The 27,750-nt window shown below is 44.4% G+C and overlaps 1 protein-coding gene across 1 annotated transcript in view; it reads left to right on the top strand.

Moving 5' to 3' along the window:
* The window catches only part of ALDH8A1 (aldehyde dehydrogenase 8 family member A1), a 189,828-nt gene that overhangs the window by 7,987 nt on the left and 154,091 nt on the right, over positions 1–27,750 (top strand). The window contains exon 2 of the mRNA XM_069605021.1: positions 15,508–15,655. Coding sequence (XP_069461122.1) covers positions 15,508–15,655 — 148 coding nt within the window. The remainder of the gene's footprint in view (positions 1–15,507; positions 15,656–27,750) is intronic.

Below are 27,750 nucleotides of genomic sequence, written 5' to 3'. Positions count from 1 at the left end.
ATAAGGCATTTCCAGCATCACACAATCCAAACAAGTAATGGTGCCAGAAAAACAAAAAAAAGGAAGAAGAAAAACAAAGAATAACTCTAGAAAGTGCCTGAGAAATCTCTTTGTAAATAACATCTTCCCAATACTAGAGGAGTCAACTCAGAGTCCTTTGGATAATGTTTAGGTGCAGGTGAATGCTGAACGTGCACCTACTGACATTCTGCAAGGCAAGTATGATGGAGTAACAGAAACAGAGATGGTCGAGAGGAATGTCAAAGTCAATGGTCTGTCAGCAATGGGTCGGGATCTTGTTCTTGAACAGCAACACTCAAAGAGGGAATTCAATGCACCTTTGATTATCGTAAACCAGAAAACGACTGACTCAAGACTGAAGCACTCCTCTCAGCAAACAGGTAACATAGAAGTTGGTAGAGCTGTGTTGCAAATGGGGAACTGTAACAAAGTGAATAAATCAAACTCAAATATGGACGCCATTTGCTATTTAGATCAATTGCAACAAGGCCCTAAAGCTCAGAATAGGGATATGATTGCACCCCAAAGAAGGCGGGAACCCATCTTCTACTGCAGGAAAAATGCCCAAACATCGGCAGCAGTGCATACAAAACATAAAACAATGTAGACTCAAATGCAGATGGATAATCACCCTGTATTTGAATCCGAGAATCTGGAGGCAAAGAATGGGACAAAACAAAAAGCGACACTACCCATATCAGTGCCTGCTTTGACACTGTTCAAAGCTCTTTTGATCCAAGTATCAAGATGGACGGATGGGGATTTAGCTGAGATAACAATGGAGCATAGTTCAAAGCCATATGCAGCATTTAGACTGTGGATTGAGCAATTGTCCTCTTGCAGGGATCGCAAGCCACTGAATAGAAACAGAATTCTTCAGATAACTAAAGAAATTCAGGATTTGTTTTTATTTTCAACATATGACATAGACTATATTCATTTTCCAAACTGTCATGACCCAGCGAAATTGCCCCTTCTGGACCTCATGGTCATTGTCACGAAGGGCTTGTACTCCTTGTTTCTCCCAACATGGCCGTACCAAGCTCCGTGCTATGCACTAGCTTTCACGTCGTAGCACGTACTATAAATTGGTCACGCCCCTGCGGGTCCGCGCGTCTCAACGCTATCTTCGATAGTGACCCGACGTGTGTTTTCTCTCTACATTTGCTTCCTTGATCCTCATACTTCCTTCCTTGCCTTTTTTCCTGTTCCTGGACTTCCCCCCCTACATTGCTTGTTATCGCTAATCCTGGACACCCTGGAACCACGAACTTCCCGGAACTCTGAACGCGCTCAGCAACCTGACGAGGCTCGGGCGAGCCTATTCAAGACCCGAACCACCCACAGGAAGAGTCCTGCGGCCGAACAAGGGAGATCCCGATCACAGGTGAAACGGGGGAGATTTATGACAGTTTGAGACGCCAAAACGATCAATACGGATTCTACCATGGAGAATGCTATTCAGGACCTGATGCGCGGAATGCAAGAACTTTCCACAGAGATGCAGAATATAAAAGCCGAGAATGCGGCGCTAAGACAGATCGTCTTGTCACGCGACTCCACGAACAAGGACAGCGTATTATTGGGAGGAGTGGTTGATAAATACGACGGTTCAACAAAGACCTTACGTGGATTCCTGGATTCTTGTTTGGTACATTTTACCTTTAAGCCCTACTATTTCACAACTCCTAGGGCTAAGGTGGGCTTCATAATATCGCATCTTTCCGGTAATGCCCTTACATGGGCCACTCCATTACTCAATTCAGGGGATGCTCTCCTGGATGATTATGAAGGGTTCATCACGGAACTCAAGACCATGTTCGAACGACCAGAGCTGGTTCACAGTGCTCAGGAAAAGCTACTTGACTTCCAACAAGGATCCCAAGACATGTTGACCTATGTTACCAGATTCAAACAGCTAGCCAAAGAGGCGGACTGGCCCCTGGAAGCCAGTTTTACTTTGTTTCGCAGAGGTCTAGATGAAGAGATTAAGGACGAGCTAGCCAGGGTGGCACGTCCTAGTTCATTCCAGGCCCTCCTGGACTTGTCTATGCAAATAGACTTTAGAATCCAAGAAAGTAAGGCCGAAAAGAAAAAGAATATCAATTCAAAGATACTCCCTAGAGAATACGACAAGGACAGAATCTGCCAAGAGTCCGAGCACTGATTCTGAACCCATGCAACTTGGAGCCTTTCGTGGACCAATTTCCCCGCAGGAAAGGTTAAGAAGAATACACACAGGCTTATGCATGTATTGTGCCTCGGATAAACATCTAGTTAAAGAATGTCCTCTGGCTCCTCCCCGACGCTGGGGAAATGCCAGCTCCCGATCCTAAATGGAGCAAGGTTTCGGGAGAGCGATGTTTGCTCCACATCAATTCCATCCTTGAACTCTCCTGGACAAAACTAATTGGTGATATTACAGGCCTTTTTATCGCCATCCAAGGACAAGGTCTACCCCATACTGGCCTTGGTGGATTGCGGAGCAATGGGAGTCTTCATTGATCAAGATTGGGTCAGAAGTCATAACATTCCGTATGAAGCAAGAAGTTTTTCACAGCCAGTGGAAGCGATCGACGGAAGACCTCTTTCCTCGGGACCCATAAGTCTGCAAACAAGGGAGATCCATCTTTCCATAAATCATCATCAAGAAAGAATTGTGTTTGGCATTATAAAATCAGCCCATTACCCCTTGGTTTTGGGCATGCCCTGGTTACAAAGGCACAATCCATATATCAACTGGACGGCCGGATCCTTATTCCTGGGCTCGGAGTTCTGTATGAACCATTGTTTGAACCTGGATACCTCAGTCACAGCCCCTAAAGGTCCACCAAGGTGTCCGGAGACACCACTCATGGTTTCCAATATTGTACAAGTTCCAGAGATCTATCAAGGGTATGCTGATGTATTCTCTACTGCCATGGTTCAAGCCTTACCTCCACATAGACCCGAAGACTGTGCCATAGATACTGAACCCTCAGCAGTGATTCCCTTTGGCAGGATGTTTATCCTTTCAAAACCAGAAAAGAGAGCCCTCCAGGAATACCTAGACACTAATCTTGAGAATGGCACAATAAGACCTTCAAAATCACCAGCTGGTGCTTCATTGTTCTTCGTTCCTAAAAAGGATACCAAAGAGCTCAGACCTTGCCTGGACTATCGGTGGCCTAAATCAACACACCCTGAAAGACAGATACCCACTACCCCTGATCTTGGATATCCTTGAAGCTGTGAGAGGTGCAGTGATATTCACGAAACTGGATCTCCGAGGTGCTTACCATTTGATCCGTATCCGGGAGACGAATGGAAAACAGCCTTTAGAACACCCTTTGGTCACTTTGAATACCTAGTCATGCCCTTTGGTCTGACTAATGCTCCCGCAGTCTTCCAGCGTTTTATGGATAGGGTGTTCTCTGACATGTTATTTCTCAATGTTATCGTCTACCTGGATGACATATTGATCTTCTCAAAGGATTCCTTGAAACATGAAGAACATGTAAAGGCAGTACTTCAATGTCTCTGTGAAAATCAACTCTTAGCCAAACCAGAAAAATGTTTGTTTCATGCTACATCAGTTCACTATCTGGTGTTTGTCCTTAGTTCAGAAGGAATTAGTATGGATCCTTCAAAGGTGAAGGCCATACTGGCTTGGCCCGCCCCAACATCTGTAAAGCAAATACAGTCCTTCCTGGGGCTTGCCAACTTCTACCGGAAATTCATTCCCACCTTTTCCGAGATTGTTCAACCCATTGTTAATCTCCTGAAGAAAGACGTTCCATTCAACTGGTCTATACCACAAGACAAGGCATTCCAACGCTTGAAAAAAGAATTCACTCAGGCCCCCATCCTGGCCCAACCTGACATAAATCGTCCTTTTCTAGTGGAAACAGATGCCTCCAATTACGCCATAGGAGCAGTTTTAAAACAAGAATCCGATGATAAGTTGGAACATCCCATTGCTTACCTTTCACGGACCCTGACTACCAGTGAGACTCACTACTCAGTTCTGGAGAAGGAGTTATTGGCCACTCGTCATGCCTTCACTGAATGGATACATCTACTCCTGGGTGCTAAATATCTAGTTCAAGTCCGTACTGATCATCGAAATCTTCAGGTCCTACAATCCATGGAGTGCAGGAACAGTAGACAAGCTCGATGGGCCTACTTCTTTGCTCAATATCAATTTCAGATCTCACATGTTCCTGGACCGCAAAACATGATTGCCGATGCCCTTTCTCGGCGTCCCGACTATGTTCCCTTGGAGGATAAGATCTATCCTAAAATGTTTCCATCTACAATCTTTGTAGCTCAAGCGATCAATCTCCTGGAAGAAATCAGAGTACAGACTCAATCATCTGAACTCTGGAAGGACATATCCGAGAAAAATCCCTGGCGTTTGACAATCAAGGAAGGATATTTATTCAAGAACAATTCAGTGGTCATTCCGACAAAAGAACTTCAACAGAAGGTAATGAATCTATGCCATGATACTCTTCACTCCGGCCATCGAGGGGTAACCAACACCTTCCGTCTTATACAAAGACAGTTCTGGTGGCCAGGGATGAAGTCCAGTGTAGTTCAATACATCAAGACCTGTGCAATTTGTAGTCAGAACAAATACGATAATCAGAGGCCGGCGGGCCTGCTTCTACAACCTACGTTGCCAACCAGACCCTGGGAAGTTATTGCCACTGACTTCATTGTTGAATTACCACCTTCCCGAGGATATACAACCAACATGGTTACCATTGACTTTTCACTCATCTAGCTCATTTTACACCATTGTATAAACTACCATCTTCCTCAGAACTTGCTGGAATTTTCCTGGAACATATTTTTCGTCTTCATGGCCTCCCTTCCAAGATTATTTCGGATCGGGGACCTCAATATATTTCACAATTCTGGAAACATCTCTGTCGTGTTCTAGGAGTCCAACGTGCCCTTTCTTCAGGCTATCATCCACAAACCAATGGGGCAACGGAACAAGTAAATCAAACCCTGGAACAATATCTTCGTTGTTTTGCCACCAAGGTTCAAGACAATTGGTCTCTCCTTATACCTTTAGCCGAATTCTCCTACAATAACTCAGATCATTCAGCTCTCAAGATCAGCCCTTTCTATTGCAGTCAAGGATATCATCCGTCTGTTTTACCATCAGTTCTTCCAGAATCTACTCCGGTACCTACCCTTGACTGTTGGATTCATTCGCTGATCGACTTACAAAGAGAGGCCAAGGATCAGTTAGAACAGGCCCAGACTCGAACCAAAAGATATGCGGACTCTAAGAGAAGACCATCACCTTCCTATTCAGTTGGCGATCAAGTCTGGCTAGCCTCGAAACTGTTACCTCGACATCTACGACCAAACAAATTGGCTCCTCGCTATTATGGTCCATTTTCTATAAAGGAGATCATCAATCCTGTCCCCTTCCGACTTAAGCTCCCGGATTCCTGGAAGAAGATACATCCAGTCTTCTATACTTCCCTGTTGAAACCCTACGTTAGTTCTACTTGAAAACCCTTCAAACCCACACCTGTTGTTGTGGACGACCAGTTGGAATATGAGGTGTCCAGGATATGTGATTCCAGGTATAGAAGGGGTCAATTACAATATCTGGTCGAGTGGAAAGGCTACCCTCATAGCGGGAGAACATGGGAACCAGTTTCTAATTGAAAGACCCCTCGTTTGCTCAGAAGATTCCATCTTATTCACCCAGGCAAGCCTGGAGGAACCAGTCTTCGGAGGGGGCATGCTGTCATGACCCGGCGAAATTGCCCCTTCTGGACCTCATGGTCATTGTCACGAAGGGCTTGTACTCCTTGTTCCTCCCAACATGGCCGTACCAAGCTCCGTGCTACGCACTAGCTTTCATGTCGTAGCACATACTATAAATTGGTCACACCCCTGCGGGTCCGCGCGTCTCAACGCTATCTTCGATAGTGACCCGACGTGTGTTTGCTCTCTACATTTGCTTCCTTGATCCTCATACTTCCTTTCTTGCCTTTTTTCCTGTTCCTGGACTTCCCCCCTACATTGCTTGTTATCGCTAATCCTGGACACCCTGGAACCACGAACTTCCCGGAACTCTGAACGCGCTCTGCAACCTGACGAGGCTTGGGCGAGCCTATTCAAGACCCGAACCACCCACAGGAAGAGTCATGCGGCCGAACAAGGGCGATCCAAATCACAGGTGAGACGGGGGGAGATTTATGACACAAACGATGAGTCAACTCACATTGTAGAAGTCAGACTAAAGTCCAGACTGGGAGTAAATGCTCTTGTGGAAGCTTGCAACCAATTTCTGGACTTGGGCTATGCAATTTTGACCAGTACGCCAGATTTGAAAAGCATTGCAACAATGGATCGACAGAACTCAGCGTGGAAGAGTAAGGGTGACGCATCTTTAAAGTACCGAACTGAAAATATCAACAAGGATCCTGGAGGCAGGGCCAAGTAAATCTGAATTCAGCCCTTTTGGATCGAAAGACTAAGTTTTGGATCTTGTTGCCAGAGGTTTTTTCACAGGTCTTCTAGAAATCGGGGGATAGCAATGTATCTATTTAGCTGTTCAGGACTTCAATATTCTAAGCTGGAACTCTAGGGGTTACAGGATTTTACAAATGACACTACGAAAACGTATTTACTTTCCAATTATGTCCTGATCTTACTACAGGAGACGTGGCTAATGTCAGGCTTTAGAGTAGATGTTTTCTCCACTCTAGACCAGGATGCCACAAATTGTAATGGGGTGGCCATCAGGAGGTCTACTGATGGCTACTCATAATTCGTTAATAAAGAAATTGGAATTGGTTTCTAAAAACCATAAAGGCATCCTAGCAGTTGGTTACAATATGAAGTGGGAAGGATCACAACGAATTTGGCTGTAATAAATGTGTACTGGAATCCCATGCATTCCACGTTGGAATATTTTTGGGAGAATATATCGGATGTATTGTTGGAAATATCTTTTGTGGGGAAATGCAGAAAATTATGATTGTGGGTGACTTAAATTCATATTGCGTTCAATCAAATAGTGTCCACTCGAGTGGCTTTAAGCAAAGGGAGAATGGGGCAAAGTGGCTGGCGTTCATGCAGGAGTGGGATCGCCTCATGGCAAATGGCAGCATAGAGGGAGATATGCCCCAAGAGATAACGTGGGAAAAAAACGGTAGGGCCAGTTTAATTATATGCAAAAGAAGGTCTGAGTCTCTCGGCCGGCACAAACACAGCCCATTGACCTGTTCTTGGGTGGATGGCCCATCGGAGAGTCTCAATCACGTTTTATCTCGCTACATTTTTCACAGAGGAGAAATTTCCATATGCATATCAGTCTTTGTCCCACCCAAAGGCAGTCCAGCACCGAAATGCTAGGCAAATTTCCTCTGAACAAGAGTACCAACAGCAACCCCAGACACCTGTTTCAGCCTTGTCAGACCTCATTAGTGAGGTGGAGCTGTGCCTCTCTGAGTACAGTGAACAAGGGGTCCATATCTGGATTACCTTGGTAACTTTGGGTGAGACCCCAAGTACCTCGAAATATGCAAAAGAAGGTCTGGGAGTCTCTCTAACGGCACAAACACAGCTCATTGACTTGATTTTGGTTGGATGGCCCCTGGTAGAGTCTGAACCACGCTTAAGCTCACTGCACTTTTCACAGAGGAGAAACCTATCTATGCATATCAATCTTTGTCCTGCCCAAAGGCAGTCCAGTACTGAAATGCTAGGCAAATCTCCACGAACAAGAGTACCAACAGCAACCCCAGACACGTGTTTCGCCCCAGTTGGGCCTCATCAGCGGGGTGGAGCTGTGCCTTCTGAGCACAGTGAGCAAGGGGTCCACGTCTGGATTACCCTGGTAATTTAGGGTGAGACCCCCAAGTGCCTCAAGATATGCATATGGAAATGTCTCCTCTGTGAAATGTGCAGTGAGCTAAAGCGTGGTTGAGACTCTCTGGGATGTATTGTATTTTTCCCTTTCTCTTTTTCTTGAAATCAAAACACTTGAATTGTTTTCTTGCTTCTTTTTTCTTCATTTTAAATGGTTTTCTTGTCTTTTGTAACTTTATTAATGTTATCTTTATAAATGATAATTTCATGTAAATTGTTTTTGTCACATTGTTGACTATAAGACACTAAAAATAAAGTTAAAAGGTTCTTGTTTAAATCACAAATTTTGCAATAGTCTTTCTGTAAGATTATCTTTAACTCTGCAGATTTCCTGGTGTACTCCCAAGCCAGGAATCTTCTTTCATTCTTATTCACCTGGTATACTCGCCTGCCAGGGTTTCTTTTATAGTTCCTTTAATCAATCTCAATTACCTGGTGTACTTGTCTGCCAGGTTTTCTCTTATAGTTCCTTTCAGATTACCTGGTATACTCTCCTGCCAGGAATCTTTACATAGCTTCAACTGCCTGGTATACTTGCCTGCTCAGACTTTTCTTCTTTGATTTACAGTTCCTTAGTTATACAAAAATTGCTTATACCATGAGGTTCTTGGTATATTTGCCTAATGTATCACTTGCTGAGACTTCCCCCCCATACTGGCATTGCATGCCACTTTATTGGGTGGGGGTTTCTCTTGGCACTGTGTATTGTCTGCATACAAACATTCTTTGTATTGGTTATTGCGATAATACTTTGCCTTGACAGTATTCAAATATTATTCTTATGCTCTTTTCAGCATTAAAACTTCACATTTATCAAATGCGGCCTTGCACGCTTGTTGGAACGCACCGGGGTGCCCAGGTGCTTTGGGCTCCTCCTGTGTCTCTCACTCTGCCCACACCTTTGTGGAACAGCTGTTTTATTTGCTTTCCACCCTAGGGTCAGCAGAGGTTTCGCCAGTGTTTGGTGCGGCTCTGCGGTCACACGCTGGCTTCCTCTCTCATTCCGGATGGATGAATGCTGTTTCCATGAGCGGCCTGAAACCCAGGAGCTTCTGCACAGCTCCTCGTGCCTGCACAGCCTTTTCTGCTCATCTGAGGTGTTCCTTCTTCGGTCGCGGTAAGCGTTTCTGTGTGTCTCGCGCTCACAAGCCTATGCCTGGAATGTTCCGACCTCTCCTGCACTGCTGCTCAACTTCCGAGTGCGGACATCATCTTAAAATGGGCCGCACAATGTAGGCTCTGAAAAACAACTAGCCTGTGCGTTGTACTTTGGGCACAGGTCACTCTGCACTAACTCTCTCATCCTCCACCTTTTATCAGTGCCTGATGGGAATTGGAGTCCATGGATGTTATTGGGCTTCTACTGTTCAAATGATTTTCCACAGGATGTTTACAATAAAGCATATTAGAAAAAAAGGGTGGCATGTATAGGTTGTGGGTGTTTGGGTTAAAGGCGAGGGCCTGACTTGAATACTTTAAAGACAAGGTTTTTTTATTTCCTCTAGAAGGGGGAACCGTTAAACGACAATGTGCCATTAAGGTGTTTATCAAGGTGTTAGGTGTTAAAGGGTCTTCCTTAGGGAAAAGTGGGAAACACTGTCCTAACATCTCACCGGTAGTTGTCTCCTCCCATGTGATCCTCCCTCATAAAGCTGCCCCCACGGTCAGGATCAGGAAGTGGCAGCCTTCCCCTGGCCACATGGGAGGAGAGCCCCACCGAGGAATTCGTGATGACTCCACTGTATTCATCACAGTGGATAAATAACTAAAGTGCACTCACAAACGGTGTGTCCCGCCTTACACGTCATCTCTCTCCTTCATGTACTCAAATTCAATAGTTGTGGTTTAGAGGTTGTGCTTAAGCACCACTTAATAGCCAAAACTAAAAAAGTGGGCTTATTCTTGAGACAAGTCGATTCAGTATGTGCACTTTTCTTGTTCAGCTCATTTCAGTCAAGAAACTTTATTTTGGCGTCAACCTCCATAATAGTAGATGACGAATGACAATCTAAATGCACACATTTTATAAATATTCATACAGCATGGTCTAAGCAATACATTATATAAACCTCAGCAATAACTATACAAGCATAAGTATGTAAAAAAGTCAAATTGATCTATCATATATGATACAGGATTCAGGACGCACATCTAAATGACTAGTCTTAGCACATATGGAACATGCAGTAGATTTAATTATTGCCGTACAAAAAACATGTGTTCGCGTCCATAGCAACAATAAATGTAATATAACAGAACAGGTCTACACTGTCTAAATACTCTCTCAGATAGTATTGGCTGTCGAAAATGACACCTTACTTCCACATACAAAGGGCACAACACAATACAGTGCATTAAATCATCTATAGCACCTGACCCGGAAGGACACAGTGGTTCCGACATCCTACAGTCTACCCAGCTGCCCATCACAGACACTTAAGGAAGTGCTTGTATTCTACAATCACTTCATCTATTCTGATGTGATTTTAATTTGAAAAATATTGAAAAATCAGCCCCCTTAACATATAGACCACATTGAAGCAGCCCCACCCTGCTGTCCGTAGCCCTGGACATTTCTGCCAGAATGTTCAGAAAATACAGCAAAGCAGCAAAGTCTTTTCTGCTGAAAGGCAGATGGTGGGAATACACGCAATCATAGGCCAATATTGACGACGTTTTTTGTTCTTTAAACGGTGAACCCAGGTAAATGAAAGTACTTGCGAGAAGATATTTTAAAGATACCTCCAGTTGCTCCAGAGGCAATAGGCTAGTCAGCGACACACAGATTTCGCCATACTTGGCATTTTGATCTGATGTTTGTCTTATTGAGCGTGGCCGTTTTTGCTTTGTTAGCACAAAGGTCTTTCAACGTGACCTGCACAGGGCAAATATGTATTCTTTCTTCATTGCTGATGGTTAAAATGTAACTTCGGCAGCTTTCTCTGGGCAAAACATGGCGATACTAACTACTGCCAGAGAAGACACCGTGACAATGCCTAGCAATGAGCTCCGACAGCAGAGAACGAAGAAAGCTGCAGCGGCTTCACATCGAGCACCACAAGACCAACATCTAAACAGCCTAAAGGACAAGGATGGGATATATAAGGCATAAACTTACGTCACAAACTTTAATGAAATTCGCGGTTTCAGAGCCACTTAAATACTGTAATGTTTTCAGATGGTGTCATTTCCACTGACATTTACCCGAGTGCGATACTGTCAAATCGACCAGGGCCTCCTTCAGTGATGACATGGCTCAAATATAGATGGGTATGCAGTTTCACAGGCATAGTATGTTCAGTTCATACCGCAGTTGCAGCCCAACTTCGTCTACTGTGCATCCATTGTTGCTGCGGGTTTCCACACTTTCTGATGATTGCATCCATGATTTGCTGCTGTCAAATACTCCAGTGTGCTGTTGCTACTCTGGCATCTAAAGTATAGCAATATTGCATCCGTCTCCCACCAGAAGTGTCTCTGGATACATTGAATAAAAAGTCTGAGGATTGAAATCCTCTGACTTTTTATCCAATTTATTCAGAAATATGTGCTGTAAAATGCACCATTTCAACTTATATATCTCAGGCGGGAAATCCCCTCTGAACCGCCCTGAGTGGTTTCACACTGGCATGGCTTTGCTTTAATTTCTTGCAGTAATCGCTTGCACTAACCACTTTAAAAACCAAACGATTCATGTAGAGCAAATATACATACAATATCACCCAACCTGTGTTGGTACTCATTTATCAACCTCAGCAGGATGAAAGGCTGAGTTGATCTTGCCGGGAGTCGAACCTGCAGCCTGCAGATCACTCACACACATTACAGCAGCGTGCGCAGACACCAGTGAGCTATCTTACCGGCTATAGCTATCAGAAAACCGGGTCCTCAAGAAACAAAGAGACACATGCTGCTGGCCACAGCCCAGAAGCCTTCATTTAAAATTAAAATGTTTTTTAGGGGGACCAAGGGAGACCACAGAGGTAGCAAGGGAGACCTCGGGGGTCGCAGATGCAACCCTTGGTGACCCCTAAATGACACCCCTGGCTCACCCATACTGCCCTGAAATCTACTGGTCCAGGGTGCTTGCCTGCTTAATGACAAGGGAGCGGGTAATGCGCAATAAGTAACCCGATAGTTCCATTTACCTCCCACAACTACCTACCTGGAATCTGATTTCAATATAAGACTATGCAGAGTAAGGTATCACTGGGATAGGGGAAACACTGTTTTTCATTTTAAACCTAAGAGGCGCTTTTTCTTCCAGGGATGTTTTTCCAGTGTTTATCAGATTTCACTGAAAATAGGAAAGCCTAATTATAAACCTCAGCCAATTTTGGTAATGTGGATGAAACAGCAGGCTTATCTCTGGAAGGTCAGGAAGCCTTGATTAGTTGCGACACAGCAAAAATAAAATTATTACCCAATGATAAAAGGGACTGTCCAGTCAAGGTTGTATACAAATATTCTAGCACACTACAAAATACAACCCACCCTGTATAGGAATGCAGAAGACAGACAGTTTCAAAGAAGGAATACACTCTGGCTACTGACAGGAGGGTAGTCGGTATAGTAATTAATCACAATAGTTCAAGGATACTTGGTTTCAACACAAAGGGGGCAATGGGTCATAAAATGTCACCAGGGGCCTTCGGAGAAGCACCAGGGGGACAGAAACACAATGTGCCTTGTGCTTTAGTAGTTCTTGGTGCTCGACAGGGTCGAGCCTGTTTCAGGGCGCTTTGTAGCTTCTGCAACAGAGTTCAAGACGGGAGACAGCTGTGGGTATCAGGTGACAGGCAGTTCAGTGAGCAAAGCTGGATGGACGGCTGCAAGCTGGCCGACACAGTGGCTCTGGGTCAGGAATTGTTGTCTCAGTGCTGATCAGTGGTCCAGAAGCTCTGGTTGAGGCATCTCGGATGGCTTTAGCGTCTGTGGCATAACAACTGTCAGCAATGCAGTTGGTTGCAGCTCGAGGAGCTTGACTGGCTTGAAAATGTCCTTTAAGGTGGCCGTTGGTAGATGCTTGTCGATGCATGCCTCCTAGCTTCTTCACTGGGCTTGTATCGTCCTTTAAGGTGGACGACCCAAAGCTGAGCAGAGTGTTGCAGGCGGCTGCCTTGTCCATGGTTTGGTTCAGAGACTCTCTGGCACTTCCCACCTAGGAAGCTTGCTGCAGAGCCTAGCAGGGCATGCTGTTTGCTGGCTGTGTACCGATTGTGGAGCTACTGGATGGTCCTCTGGATTCAGTATCCCCCTCTGTTCCCTGATAGATGTTTAGGGGAGGGATCTTGCTTCCCTCTTGGAGGTCCTGGCCTTCCTTCACTGGCGGAAGATGTAAGGCAGACTGTACCTTCAGCTAGGTTCCAATGATTTGTTCTTCCTTCTGCTTCTGGTGAAGCCTTCAGATGATCTGCCAAAAGAGGGGCTCAGCCCTCTTTTAAAGCCAAATGGACCACAGGGATTGGTGTAGGCTACGCATATCTTAATGAACCAGTCCTGGGTCACCACCAACAATCTCCTGTATGCGTGCGGTCATAACCAGAGTGCCTTGCAACAGAAGGGCGGTAGCTGGCATCAGGTTGACACAGTGCATATGAAAGGGTGTTGGGGTTTCCTGTCTCCTTTGTTAGCCTTTGCAGCCAGGCCCCATGTGGGCCTGTTTGAATTAACTCTGATTAGCATCAAATACATGGCTCAACAAAAGGACAGGGCAGATCCATGGAGCCTTTGTTAGTTAATTAGGCTGGCCATGGCAGGGGGAAGGTTTGGCCCTACCCCTTCTGAGATGACATGGTGTACTCCTGGCTGTCATAATCAAACTAAATATGACAGGGGGAACTGGGCCTGTAGGCTGTGTCCATCCAGAGTACACAGGTCTATGTGTATGTCACGCGCTGAGCATAGGAAAATGTGTGGGGATTAGCCTCACATATTTTCCAGAGGTTTATCTACTATCACTCAGTTTCATTTGCAATTTAAAAAAGAAAACAGGTGAGCGCACACCCACCGTGCGGATGGTCGAATTCCTCACAAGTACCCCTCTATTGCCTCCAGAGCTAAAGAATAAACAAGAGGAAGACACCAGGGAGACTAGTGGCAGGGAGATCATGAGAGAAGAAGGGTGTTGGAAACCCTTTAACCTGACCTGAGGCTACAAGGCAGGCTTTTGGGAAAAGTGGAAAAGAGAGGGTGTAAGAACCTGTTCAAACCTAGAACTGTGATTTAAGGTGAAAAACTAGATTGAAGGTGAGAGAAGAAGAAGGGTGTGGGTATCGCTTAAACCAGAGAGCAAGTAAAATTGGATGTAGGATGTGGGAACCCTTAGATCTGACATCAGACTACAAACCAATCCCCTGGGTGAAAAGAGTAGCAGATGGTGTAGGAAACCCTTAAGCCTGACTAGAGAATACAAACCAAGACACATTGGGGAAGGGAGAGTGGGGTGTGTGGGTACCTCTTTAAACCTAGACTTTGTGTTGTCCCAAGTCACAAGAAGACTTACTTACATTTTACTGACCCGTTTGTTGCGTTGCCCACCCTGAGCTCTCTTCCCAAACTAAAGAACTGTAGTTCAATGCTATCTCCATCTTGGCCTAGTTATTCATCGCTGTGACTCTCATGGCAGCACCTATTGCATTCCAGGGAGATACAATTGCCAAGCTGGTCTTCGTTCGATTCTAAGAAAGACCCAAGAGCTTGGAGCCCACTAGAGATGCTTAAAACGCCTGGAACAGAATTACTTGACAGTTTTTCCCATTCTGGAATTTGTGGACACTTTATCTACAGAAAAGACCCCCTGAAACTTGGTAACCTGGAGCTTACTTTGGAAAATGCTTTTTCAAGTGAATGATAGTGGCACAGGTCACACAAACGGATGTCACATTTTGATTACTAGTGGTGAGTGGCTGTCAGTTGGGAAGTGGATCAAGACCAAAAGGCTATACACTCTGGCTGAATATTTTACCCTTGTCTGACCTTCATGCAATAAAATGGCCGCCCTCCCAACTTCTGCCTTGTGACTTCTGCTCTGCCCACCAACCAAGAAACCAGGCAGGTATAATCGGGATCTGTTTTTAAATTTGAGCCAGGCTTCAGTGAACTGTTTCGTCGGCAATCAATAATAATGCCTGTTTTCTAGAGCTATAAACTGGTAGCAGTTATCCCCAGCTTCCAAGTCCACACTGTGTTCTTGAATTCTATTAACCAAAACATGTTATCACACTGAGGATATCATTCCTGCAAGAGTGTACGTTGTTTGCTTTTTTGACAAAACAAACTACTCTTCATAGCATAGTATCACCCTGCATGTTAACAGTTAGTCACAGGTATGTATTTAACAGGAATTCTTCGATTTCAATTGTGTTTTCTTCTAATGAAAGACTACTTGCACCCTATTGCTTAAATTACTGACTTTGAATGTTCTTTCACTGTCAACACACTACTCGAAAGTTGTGAAGTCAACAAAGTTGACGGCTATCAATGGATGAAGCCAATAGTGAAAAGTGATAAAGTATTCTTAAACCTCGTGTGGTGGGTGAAATGCATGTTTTAAGCACACACATTTGCCTCAACATCACACATGGTTATGTTTTTAAGGTGGAGGCTGCGGTGTCAGCTGCCAAGGATGCATTTCCTGGGTGGTCCTCAAAAAGCCCTCTGGAAAGATCGCAGATCATGAACAAGCTGGCGGATCTTATCGAGAGCCACTTGGAGGAATTTGCGCAAGCAGAATCAAGAGATCAAGGTAAATACAAAAATGATGCCGGGAAGGGATACAAACGTTGTCAATTTGATTAAATCAGAGCATGCCTACACTAGAAGAGAACACACACACACTCCCCCTTAGTGGTCCTTCCTGGCCCCATTGTCTTGTTGTGTGGAAGGGCACAAGGGATATCCCATTTGGTTGGTAGGGTTCTTCCAGGCTATTTGGATACATCTCCAAAGTTGGCAGAGACTGATCAGAAATGCACATCATGCTTCATATCCATCCTGGGTTACCAGGTTCTTCATCACACGTTTAAGGTGGATCCAACGGGAACTGTGCTGTGCGCACACACAGAGATCAGAAAGGATGTTTCCCATTGTTGTATTTGTATTTATTTGAAGAGCAGGATTGCCAGTCTCGGTCAGAAATGACAATCGCTACCTTTAAGGTTTACGAAAAAAGTTTTGGGCCGTGTGGATCGGGTCTTTCAGGAGTTTCTATGGGGAGTTTCAAGGAAACCAAGGATACCCAGGTATTTAATGGTTAGGAGTGTACATGAGGGGGGTTTTGGTTATCCTAACATTGAAAATTACTACAAAAGTTTTTTGATTAAAAAATGTATATCATATTTCTCGTTGAATGAATCAGACATTCCAGTTTGGGCTCAGATAGAAGAGTTTAAGATGAGACCCTTCCGAATTGAATCACTGTACTCTCTTGGAAAGTTACCTAAATCGGTCAGTACATTGCAGGCTGTCCATGCTTCCAAAGATGCAGTCACATCATTGATTGTAAGTGGAGGGCAGGGACTTAATTTCTATGGGGAAGCCTCCATTTGGCAGAATCCGGGGTTGCAGATCAATAATAAGATGCTATGCTGGAGGAGTTGGATGAACAAGGGTATATTACTTATTAGAGACATATGGGATGATGACGGTATGATATCTTTTGAGTCTCTGAAGCAGAAGTTTATGCTACATAATAGGGAAATGGGGAGAGATAGATTGTTGAGAGATTTGATTTCTGAGAGAGTATTAATGCTTCCTGACCCTTTGTTACAAAGATCAGAAAGGTGTAGTTTTATTGTAGTTGCGCCTCGTGCAGTGTCTAGTTATTTGAGGTTGTTCCCGGTAGAAGAGAAATTTAGATCTTCATGGAATGCTCTTCGACTTATGTGGTGTGCTGAACTGGGTGGAGATATTTCTATGCAGGATTGGGAGGTTCTATGGAAGGTTCCAGTTAGGATGAAAATTGATCTAAATTTACGATATATTCAACAGAGGATTTTGGGGCGTCTGTTTTGGACTCCAGTTAAAATGCACAGATTTGGCTTAAGGGAGGATAGTATGTGTTGGAGTTGTTCTACGGAGGAAGGCACTTTGCTTCACATGTTATGGAATTGTTCGAGGGTTAAAGGTTTTTGGAGTGAGGTTTTGGATAGAGTTGATTTGGTCGGGAACATCTCTTTTCCAAGGACACCATCATCAGTTCTTATGAAATCACCAGTGGGCACTCGTCACTTTAGCTATGCGACTCTGTGTTGGGCTAATAAGGTGTTTTTGGTGGCGACTCGTCAAATTTTACACCTCTGGAAGATGAGAAAGAAACCAAGTATTGATGAATGGTTATCGCAGGTGCAGTTGCTGTCAAGATTTGAGAGGATTAAGTATTATGCTTTACATAAAGAAGAATTTTATAAGGAACAGTGGGAGGCTTTTAATGAATTCCATGTGTGAATTAAGTGCTGATGGGCGGTGGTTTTTGTTTCAGAGTGGTTAATTTACTGTTGTGTTCTTTTTATTGTGTTTGTCTTGTGTTGTGCGGTTGTGTGTTTTTTTTTCTCTCTCTTATTTTCCTCTGATGTTTTGCTAGTTATCATTTCAAATTAGGTTTGTTGCGATTAGTAGAGATAATTGATAGGTTTTTCTTATTTATTCTGTACTATTTGTATCAACTTGCATAATGCTTTTTTCGTTTTATTTGTCGTTTTCTTGTTGTCATAATTGTTGTTTTGGAATGATATGTATTTCTTTTGATAAATCTTTAAATAAAGTTGTCAAAAAAAAAGAAATGACTTACAATAGCACATGTACAGATGGTGGAGCCGTTCCCATGTAGGGTGCCTGTACAATATCACATACATGAGAACAAGTGGCGAACCAGTTTAGGAGGCTGTTAAAAAGTGGGTCATATGCCAGGGACAAAACAAACAGAAACATGTATATTGGAAACAGGTGACTTAAGGAGGTAACATTAACCTAAGGGGGCACATTTTTCAAACGAAAGAGGAGTTCTTTTTAAATATCCAAAATTACATTATTAAGTGTCAAAGGAGGCAGTGATGGGGCCAGGAAGTGGGGATGGGGGAGATTGAAGAGAGGCTCCCTCTCTAGCAGGTAAGTGAAGTTTAAGCCGCGATTTGAAGAAATCCACAGGTCATATGAAATTATATGATATGACTGGGCTGGGTTTCATTGTTATGGGCAGTCGGTTCTGGTGGGGTGATTAGTGAGAACAGGTAGAAGTGAGGAGGCACTGGGAGTATATGGGATGGTGAGGTTTAGTAAAGCGAAGGATCAGAGGGAACAAGATGGTGCGTAAACTGAGATACAATCAGACAGGTCCTGAGGAGGAAGACAATTGAAAAAAAGAGCTTCAAAAGAGAGAGGTTGTGCATGGGTAGCCAACCGGCATGTTGTCGATAGGCAGAGGTGGGGAGAATCTGGGTAGGTTGTAGAGAGTGTGGGTAGCAAAGGTGAGGACTTTTTCTAGAGGGAGGAAGGAGTATAGAGGAAGGCCAAGGAGTAGGCTTCAGCACTAGTCAAGCTTGCTGAGCACAAGAGGGGTGGTTAGAGTTTTTGTAGAGTGATTAGTAAAAAAAAGGTGACATTTCCAAATGTTGAGGAGATAAATACGAGCAGCAGCAGAGGCAGTGATAGGGGTGAATTGTTGCAGTCGTAGGTCTTTATCAAAGTGGACCCCAATATTACGAGTCTTGGGTGAGGCAGTAAGAAGTTTAGGCTGGAATGAGGAAGGAGAGGGTAAGGAAGAGATGGTATTGGAACCCGGAAGAATGATGACTTCCATTTTTGAAGAGTTCAGCATGAGGCAGCGTAGAGCCATCTAGTAACAAATTGACAGTTTGTAATCTGTTCCAAGATGGATGGGGCTAAGGAGGGAAGGAAGAACAATATGTGTGTGTCAGCAGCAAAAAGGTGATAGTGGAAGCCAAAGGATGAGCTAAGTCTTCCTAAATCAGAGGTATTGCTGGTGAAGAACAGAGGTCAAATACTGATCCTTGGGGGATGCCGACAGGGAGAGGGGTGCAGTCAGAGGTTTAAGAGTTCCAACAGTTTTTAAAGGATCGACCTTCCATGCAGAAGGCAATCCAGGCGAGTGCAGATTTGCAAAACCCACTGTCCTGAAAAGTGAGGGGAAAGGAGTGATCAATGGTGTTGAAATCGGAACAAAGGTGCAAAATGATAAGTATCGAAGAAGGTTTTGAGTGGTGCGCATTTCAGAGACAGTTGGAGACATGCATGAGTGCAGTCTCAGTGTAGTGTTTACCATGGTAGCCAGATTGATGTGGATCTCCAAGGCCATTATGATAAAAGTACTTGGTGATCCAGTTGAACAGCATCCTCTCAATGACCTGTAAATAATGGGAAAGGAGACAACCTGGGTGAAAATGTGCTTGGGCGTTTGGGTCAGCAGAGGGTTTCTTCGATAGAGGTAGGGCAGTTGCAGATTTGAAGAACTGCCCCTTTTGGGGTGGGACCAAGCCTGATTTGCATATGGTCTTTCCCCTTTTGTAATGGCTTGGCAGGCAAAGAACGATGGTCTGGAAGGTTTCCCAGAACAATGCCAGAGGTTAAGATCAATTCAAAACCTTCCAGCCATCACCTCCTTTGTTTTGCAGATTTGAAGGAGGCAGAGGAGAGTCCAGCAGAGAGAGTGAGAAACTTAAGAGCTCAGAGACAGAAGTGCAAGTGATTGAGACTAAATATTTGATCATTTGGGGAGCAAACACGTCGATAGGAGCACAAGATGGGTTGGCAGTGCAAAGGATGAGTGCTAATTCAATAAGAGGGATAGGGGAGTGGTAGTCAAGAGGAAAAGAGGTAGGGGAGAGGTGGTGGACAGAAGAAGGGTATGAGAGGCAGAGAGAGGAGGGTTGGGAGAGTGTCATGAAGTTTAAAGATTTTAGCAGAACATTTATGAGCAAGGTCATTAGCAGAAATGGAGGAGGCAATAGCTATTGGCTTGGGTGGTGTGAGCAAAGATTGGAGGGTAGATGAAAGCTTGCAGGGATGATTGCAAAATGAGGAGATTATGTTTGTGAAGAGGATTTGGCATTTTTTGTAACACTGCCCACTATTGCAACCACATCCGCTATTTATTTTGATAGGATACACCTCGTTTTTGTTGGCACAGCAAAACTGGATACAATTCTGCCATAACGATCCAAGACCGTGGGAAAACTCATACATCACTGCATAAAGTGCCCTAGAGTGCTTTCAAATGGTGGTTTGTTTTCCAGATAAAGACATTCACTCAGAAAATGGCAGTAACTGCCAGGTTCAGAATCAACCGGATATGGGGTGTTTTTGTCATTTTTGTACAAAATAAGTCATTGCATCACACTGCATCAGCACATCTTATGTCGAGAAAGTAACGGCCTTATGGTTCATCTGGCAATCTGATCTAGGTCTCATCCAAAATGTGGGTGAGGTTGTGAAATCATCTTCCTTCAGATTTTTGCTTTTGTGTCGGATCCTTGGTTTTCTTCCTTGGAAGGAGCAGCACGCTGCCACTCTGGTCAGTTCCAGAATGATTATGCCAACTCACTTTTGCTAAAATCCAAGAGTGGCAGTTCTGCCGTCTGCAGGTGGTACAGACTTCAGCTGAATCTATAACCTCCTGAAATCCTCATCTATTTCCTGTGATAGATGATCCCTTCATTGGCTGGTCATTTGCCAGCAAATTCAGTTTTGACTGCTGTGTATGTGCTTCAAATGCTAATATCATTGTTATCAGGGTATTTATTGAGTGCGAACATAGCTCCAGGAATCAATGGTGTGCTTTACAATCATAAGAGGGAGAACATGCTGAGGCAAGCAGAGAAACAAGGGAGCAGGGAGCTAACAGGGGAGGAGGAGTGCGGGGATTTTGGTAGGAAGAGATCTACAAGGAAGTAGGGAAGGAAACAGTGGAGAGCAGATCACTCAGTCTCAGATAGGTTGGGGAGTGGAGGCTGTGTGGACCTCGGTGTTAGGGAGGAGCCATTAATTGAAGAGGAGGGTCTTGAGCTGCTACCAGAACTTTAGAAGCGCAGGGTGAGTTGGATGTTAACGGGCAGGTGGTTCCAGAGTCTTGGGGCATAGACTGAGAAAGGCCGGTCTTCTGATTTCTTCCCTCATGCACTGGCCGAGTTCAAGTTTGCACATGTCCTTACTTTTGATAGATCGCAGGCCTCCAGAGATGCTGAATTTCTCGGGGAGGTAACTTGGGGATTTCAGGGTGACAGCTTTGAAGATGATGCAGCCGGATTTGAAGATGATATGGGCTTCCATCGGGAGTCAGGGCAGTTCGATGAAGGTTGGGGAGATGTGGTAGAATCTGCAGAGTCCTTGGATGAAACGTGTTACATCATGCAGGGCACATCTGAGGGATGCCCAGGTCAGTGCCACCATCCAGGTAGGAGTGAACCAAGGATTGGACTGCAGATCTGAAGTTGTTTTCTGGGATTTAGGGTTTGATTTTCAGAAGGGGAGAAAGTTGATATTAAGCTATTTGTGTCTTTCTGGACTTTCTGCACTGGACTTTGGGTCCATGGACTGGCCCCTCAGGATTTGGCCCATAAGATGCATTTTTATTATGCATTGCATTGAAAGGGCCAACATGAAGGGTGGTTATCTGTGCTTGGGCATTGCCCCCTGTGAGAAACCTGAAGGTACTCTCACATCTCCTCCCCAGGGATCTTCTGTTTAGGTGGCCAGGGAAGGGCCATCACTTTTGGATCCCAACCCTGGGGGTGGATACGCAAGGGAGGATCACTTGAGTGGAGGGTGCTTGAGGATTGGAGACAAGGTGCCCGTAGGTGTGACATCGTATGCCCCTTTCCTGATATTGATCTACACTCACCACCCTTAGCCTTTATGGACTAGTGCCAATCTCATCCATCCTCCCCTGTAGTTTTCCTTTAAGTACTGCAAAGAAGAAGAAACAACTATTATAAACACCACTCTAGTACTGTGATGAAGAAGAGTGGTCTGGAGGCATGTAGCAATAAATATCAGACATGTCACACTAATAGGCTTAAGCAGAGTCAGGCAATTGAGTAGACCTCATTTGACCAGCAGCCTGCTAGTAGTAGAGAACAATATAAACACCAGAAGCACATGAGAGATGTAGTCACAGAAGGAACAGAGAACCGAGGAGTTGCTGTGCTGAGAAGCGAGAAGCCGAAACACCGACGGAGATCCCGAGAGTCTTGCCAAGGTGACTGTGCAGGCCTGGGAACTCTTGTGAGGGAAGACGTACAGCAAGACCTGCCAGGGAGCAGAGGCCGAGCCAAGAACGAAGGCCAGCGTGTGTGGAGTAGAGCACCCGGCGCCAGCGAACTGGCAAGTTGGTTTTCCCACTTGGGGAGAAGCCACCGAACAGAGCTACAGAGACACAGCAAGTGTTGGGAGACTCTAGGAATGCTGGAGTGCTCCAAGGGCCCACGGAGATGGTCACGGTCCACGGAACAAATGCAAAATAGCACCTATTGAATACCAAACTAAATGAAAGGTGTTATTTACAACACTTACAACTTAAAACTGCATTTACTAAGTACTGAACTGTATAAAAGGTACTAATCAAGCCTGCACAACTAAAAACTACATTTATTGAATGCAGCCTGCACAACTAAAAGCTACATTTATTGAATGTCGAATTAAATGGAGGTGCTGTTCAAGTCTGCACAACTTAAAACTGCAATTATTGAATACTGAACTAAATGAAAGGTGCTATTCAAGTCGGCACATCTAAAACTACATTTACTGAGAACTGAATTGAATGAAAGGTGTTATCCTGATGAATACAACGCAACATTACATTTACTGAATATTGGGTAACAGGAAAGTCGTGGTTGGAGTGAAACTTACTGAATATGGCAATTATGAAGAATTCAATGAAAGAAAAGTTGTTACTTGATCAGACTAGGAAATGCTAAACACTGCATAAACATTCTGGGACAAACAAGTGTATCAAATAACTTCCTACCAGAAAAACACCTTAAGAATAATGTGCAAGACATATAAGGACAATGAAGAGGTGTTTTTAATATTACTGAACAACGGCCTTTGGGGAAACGTATGGCTGCGTGACCTGTGATGGGTGGACTGTATGGTCTGACAACTGCGCCTAGACCAGGAAGTTTCCTAAACACTGACATTGCTAATATCAAGAGTCAAATTACAAACAAGGCATGTGGTCCCTGGTTGTGTGACATGTAGTGGGTGGTCCGTGTGGTCTCATAACTGCGCCTAGACCAGAAACCACTAAATATTGGAAAAGCAGCAAATAAGTGTGTGCCCTTGGTGAAGCTTACCAAAGGACGGGTCACGTGGCCCGTGTATTCTCTTGTAAACTTGTGAACAGAGGACACAAGTCAACTGCTCAGTATAAGTCTTGGGGTAGGGAACCCTGAGAACCAAAGAACCAGAGAGTGTTTATCTTGGGCAAGGGAGTCCCAAGATCACAGTGTTGTATGAGCTTGGTTACATTTGAACTTGGGAAAGGCAAACCCAAGACCCTCTTTTGATGCAAACTGTGATACCTGTGAATCTAACAGAAGGTAACTTCAGAACATGATCAAACCTCTTTGAAACTAAGTTACATTGGAACTGTATTGAACTTGAACACTTTTATTTGGTTGAGAACATTTCCCCACTAGATTCTGGCGTAGTTGTGAAGACAAGAATAGGTTGTGACACAGACTTTTGATTTGGACTTGTGGACACAGACTTTCCTTAGATTTTTTTAGGCAGGGAAAGTCCAACCATAGTATCGGGTTAGTTAGGCGTTACACCATCCTGATTATTAATAAGGTTTTGTTTAGAAATATATATCTCTTGTCTCTGTCATCCCTCTTGATACCAGGCATGTCTCACAACTGGCAACTTCCTTCCTTTTGACTTTCATGCACATGATTCCCTAGGCTCGGGAAGATAGCTCAGGGGCAACATGCTCGCCTTGGAAGCAAGACGAAATGGAGAAACACAGGTTCGATCCCTGGGTCTGTGCTTAGAAACCTCTGGGTATTAAGCGTGTTATAAATAACCTATCATATCATATCATACCATTTCATTTGTAAGGTATTAATGTTTCTATCTCCTTATTTAACTCTACCTGAAAATGTAACTTTGCACTGGTATGTGCAATCTATGCCTAGATGCGATACAGTCTGCTCTGTTGTGGTATAAATACCTAAACATAAACAATGGCCAAGGATGGCATGATCAAGCTAGGCCATAGAGCTGTATGTTTCACGGCCCACATGCCTTCTGAACTGAGTCACTGATGGCCCAGAAATCCCTATGAGTCTTATAGACAGATCAAAGTTTTTTTTTTCTTTGTAAGGCATAGCACCATCCCTCTCTCTCTTGTCTGTTTTTTATCCTTCTCCCTAGCACGGGCATCCTTAACCCCTGGTTTATGCTAGTGAATGTTGACCACTACTGTCTTAGAACTGTGTGACGCTACAGATGGTTCTCTAAGATGCTGGTTGTCTAATCTCCCCCAGGGACTTTCCAACTGTTCCTACTCTATTTGCCGGTTAGTCTTTTATTTTGAAGTTGGATGGTGCTTTCCACTTACTCTGGTTGAGTCGGACTACCCTTGTATGTCCACCCTCCCCTCTCTTTCTCACTACTTCCTGCTCACGGCTCCCTCTTTTCTGCTCACTCCTCTTGATCCTACCGACATGCTTTGATGTTACTATTTCACTCTACTACTCCCCTCTGTCGTACTATTATTCTCCTACTCCCACTCCCACCCCTATTCCTCTTCATTACTCTCCTACTTTTGATATTTCTTTCCTCTTCCCCCTACTACTCTCATCCTCATCTACGACTCCTTGCCTTCCACTAAACCTCTCCTCCTCCAACTACTGCTTTCTTCCTCAAACTACTACTTCTCCCACAGCTACTCAAACACCCTCCTTTCACCCTGTAGCATTCACTCACATTCACTTCTTCCACTGATCTCTCTGCTCACTCATCACACAACAATGCCCACTCACACTGCAGAACCACTTCCACTCCTCTGCCAATTTCCTCCATAAGCCACCACTCCATCTTTCCTTCTGCTGGTATCTTGGTTGTGCTCCATCTCTGACCTCATCTGAAACACCGACACTACCTGCTGCCTGTCCCTTGCTTAGTTCCCCCTGCCTCTGTGAGGATTGGGCAACTTATGTGGGCAATATGGCCCCGTATTTCGCACCTGGGCTCTGTATGTGCGATAAAAAATTATAAGAAGTGGGCTAATCCCTGCCCGCTTTCTCCGTTTCAGCTCGCCGTGTATCAAAGATGATGACATAGGAAGTCCAAATTCGTGTTTCAGGACCCGTTTCCCTGTGGGTATCCCAGTAAGTTTGGGGAAGGATGGTTCCTTTTCCCATTATTGTCCATGGTGGTCTAGGGAACCTGGAATTGTCTGTGTGAGCGTGCCATGCAGACTCTGCAGGTCCTGCAAAGTGGATCACTGGTCTCTATCTGTGCGCGGCTGCAGCTGGTGTCCCTCTCTCTCTTGGCGGTTATACCTTGCTGTTCCGACTGGGTCTGGATTTTTCCTTGGTAGGCCTCCCACCCTCTGGTGAGAGGGGAAATGTCCCAACTTAAAAAGCGAATAATCATTTTATCCGTAAGCCAATCAAATACAATGAACCCTTTCACTGCTAGGAACATTTTCCAAATTGTCAACCAGAATTGGCTGAGGGCTGGGTGGTGTGGGACTCTGCCTTATATTCACAGATGTTTAAGGTGTATATGTACATCCTAAGAGCCCCGAGGGGGTTAATGGGTTTATGTGACATTTCCAAAACACAGGTACTGGATCCCGGCTGAAATCATAACTGGAAAATATACTCCCCCTCATCACCTCCCAGACTCCCGAGAATTGAAGCAATCTAGGCAGAGGTTTTAGTTGATGTTACTATGAAGGTGAGAATAGATTTGGTCCACCTTAGCATAATCCCCCGCCTGGAATCATAGCTCATAGCTCTCTTTGGGTTTGCAGCTCTTCTTCAGAAATCTGGCCACTTAATTGAATCCGCAGGAATTTCCAGTCGCCCTCCAAAAGATTATTTGCTTTTACGTGAACTTTTTGACCACCCCACTACATTTAATTATGGTTTTCTTCCATCCTGGTCTTTCAACTCAGACCAGGCCCACACCAATATCCATGGGTTGGCCTATCCTTATCTAAAAATCTGCTCTTTCTACTACTTTTTTTTTAAATTTGTTTTTATTTGATTTTACGTCAAACAGGTTACAGTATTTCCATTAGAAATTAACAAGCATCAAAAACAATAAAAGAAGGTGTTGTCGTCAAACAAATACAATCATAATCCAAATCTACATTTCGATGATGATTTTGTGAACTTTCTGTTTGCTTTTAACTTTCTTTTTAAAATGTTAATAGTTCTCAACAATAATCCCTGTTATCCCCTCCCTCCCCACCCTCCTCCCACCTTACAAGACTTAATCGACTGCCAATGAGGAATGTGATTTCTAGTGTTTGGTGAGTTGCATAATGGATTCGGTAAGTGTCGGGGACCGCCCTGTTTGGGAGGTTAGCGCGATTTTTGTTGTCTCGGATCATTTGTTCTATCAACAGGTGTTCTATTACATTGTGGGATTATGGGGTTGGTGGACCTGTAGGTATTAATGTGTCATTTCGGGCATGTATTTGTTGAGGAACTCCATCTGTGGAATATCACATTGTGTGGATTTCCCATGTATGGATGATGTGATCTTCTCCATAGTGCACATGTTAGAGGCTACGTTGACCCATTCTCCCTCGGTCGGGACTGTGGGACATTTCCATTTCATGGCTAAGAGAGTCCTCACGGCTAGTAACAGCGGTGCAGCTATGTCTTTGACCCTCCTCCATTCATCCTCAATTTTTTCAAAGCCAAATAGTATTAGGAGGGGGTCTGCTATTCTCTGGATCCCATCTAAGTCTGTAATCCACCCCAGGACTTTGTTCCAATAGACTTTTATTCGGGGGCAGCTCCACCACATGTGCCAATAATCTGCCGTAGATCCACAACCCCTCCAACATAGTGGGCTAGAGGATTGGTACATTTTGGAGAGCATGTGTGGGTCATATTGCCATCTGTTAAGTAATTGAATCGCGTGCAGCTTATATTGGGATGAGATCGAGGCTTTGGGTGCAGCCCGGCATATTTTGTCCCACATCTCTGGATCAATACTGTCCCCAACATCCCTCTCCCATTTCAGTCTAAGGGGTTCTGTTGACCCTTCCCCTGCCTCTATGAGCGTTCTATATAGGATCGAGATCAGTTCCTTCATTTCAGTTCTAGAATCTAATATTTTCTCGAATGGGGTGAGGTCCCTTTCAAACTTGTCCTTCCATTTGGGCTTTGTCAGGACACCCTTAATTTGCTTAATTTGCAGAAAGTGGAATGCAGACAGTGTGCCAATTCTGAGTGCCTCCTCAAGCTCGGAGAGTGTGATAAATTAGTCCTTTTTTAGAAGTTGCCCCACCCTTTCTAGGCCCGCCTCGTACCAGGATTGAAATCGTTCCACATTAGGGATCTGGTCATTGATGCCAGGGGACCACAGGTGACTTAGTGGTGATGGCCATGTAGTGATGTGTTTCCTGCCTTCTCACCATATATCCCATATGGTTTCGAACATCGGGTGTGCTTTGGTTTTCCTTAGTACTCTTCTTCTAGGGGACCATAGCCACTCAGAGACTGTCGCTGGGGACAGATAGTGATTGTCCATGGCAATCCATTGGGGTGTTTTCTGATCACGGAGGTGGGGAATGAGGACCCGTAACTGAGTTGCTTCATAATATTTTTGAATATCCGGGAGGCCCACCCCGCCTTTTTC

This window comes from Ambystoma mexicanum, chromosome 4p, assembly GCF_040938575.1.
Source record: "Ambystoma mexicanum isolate Mex_15411 chromosome 4p, UKY_AmexF1_1, whole genome shotgun sequence".
Lineage (NCBI taxonomy): Eukaryota > Metazoa > Chordata > Amphibia > Caudata > Ambystomatidae > Ambystoma > Ambystoma mexicanum.
This window is presented reverse-complemented; position numbering and strand designations above follow the sequence as displayed.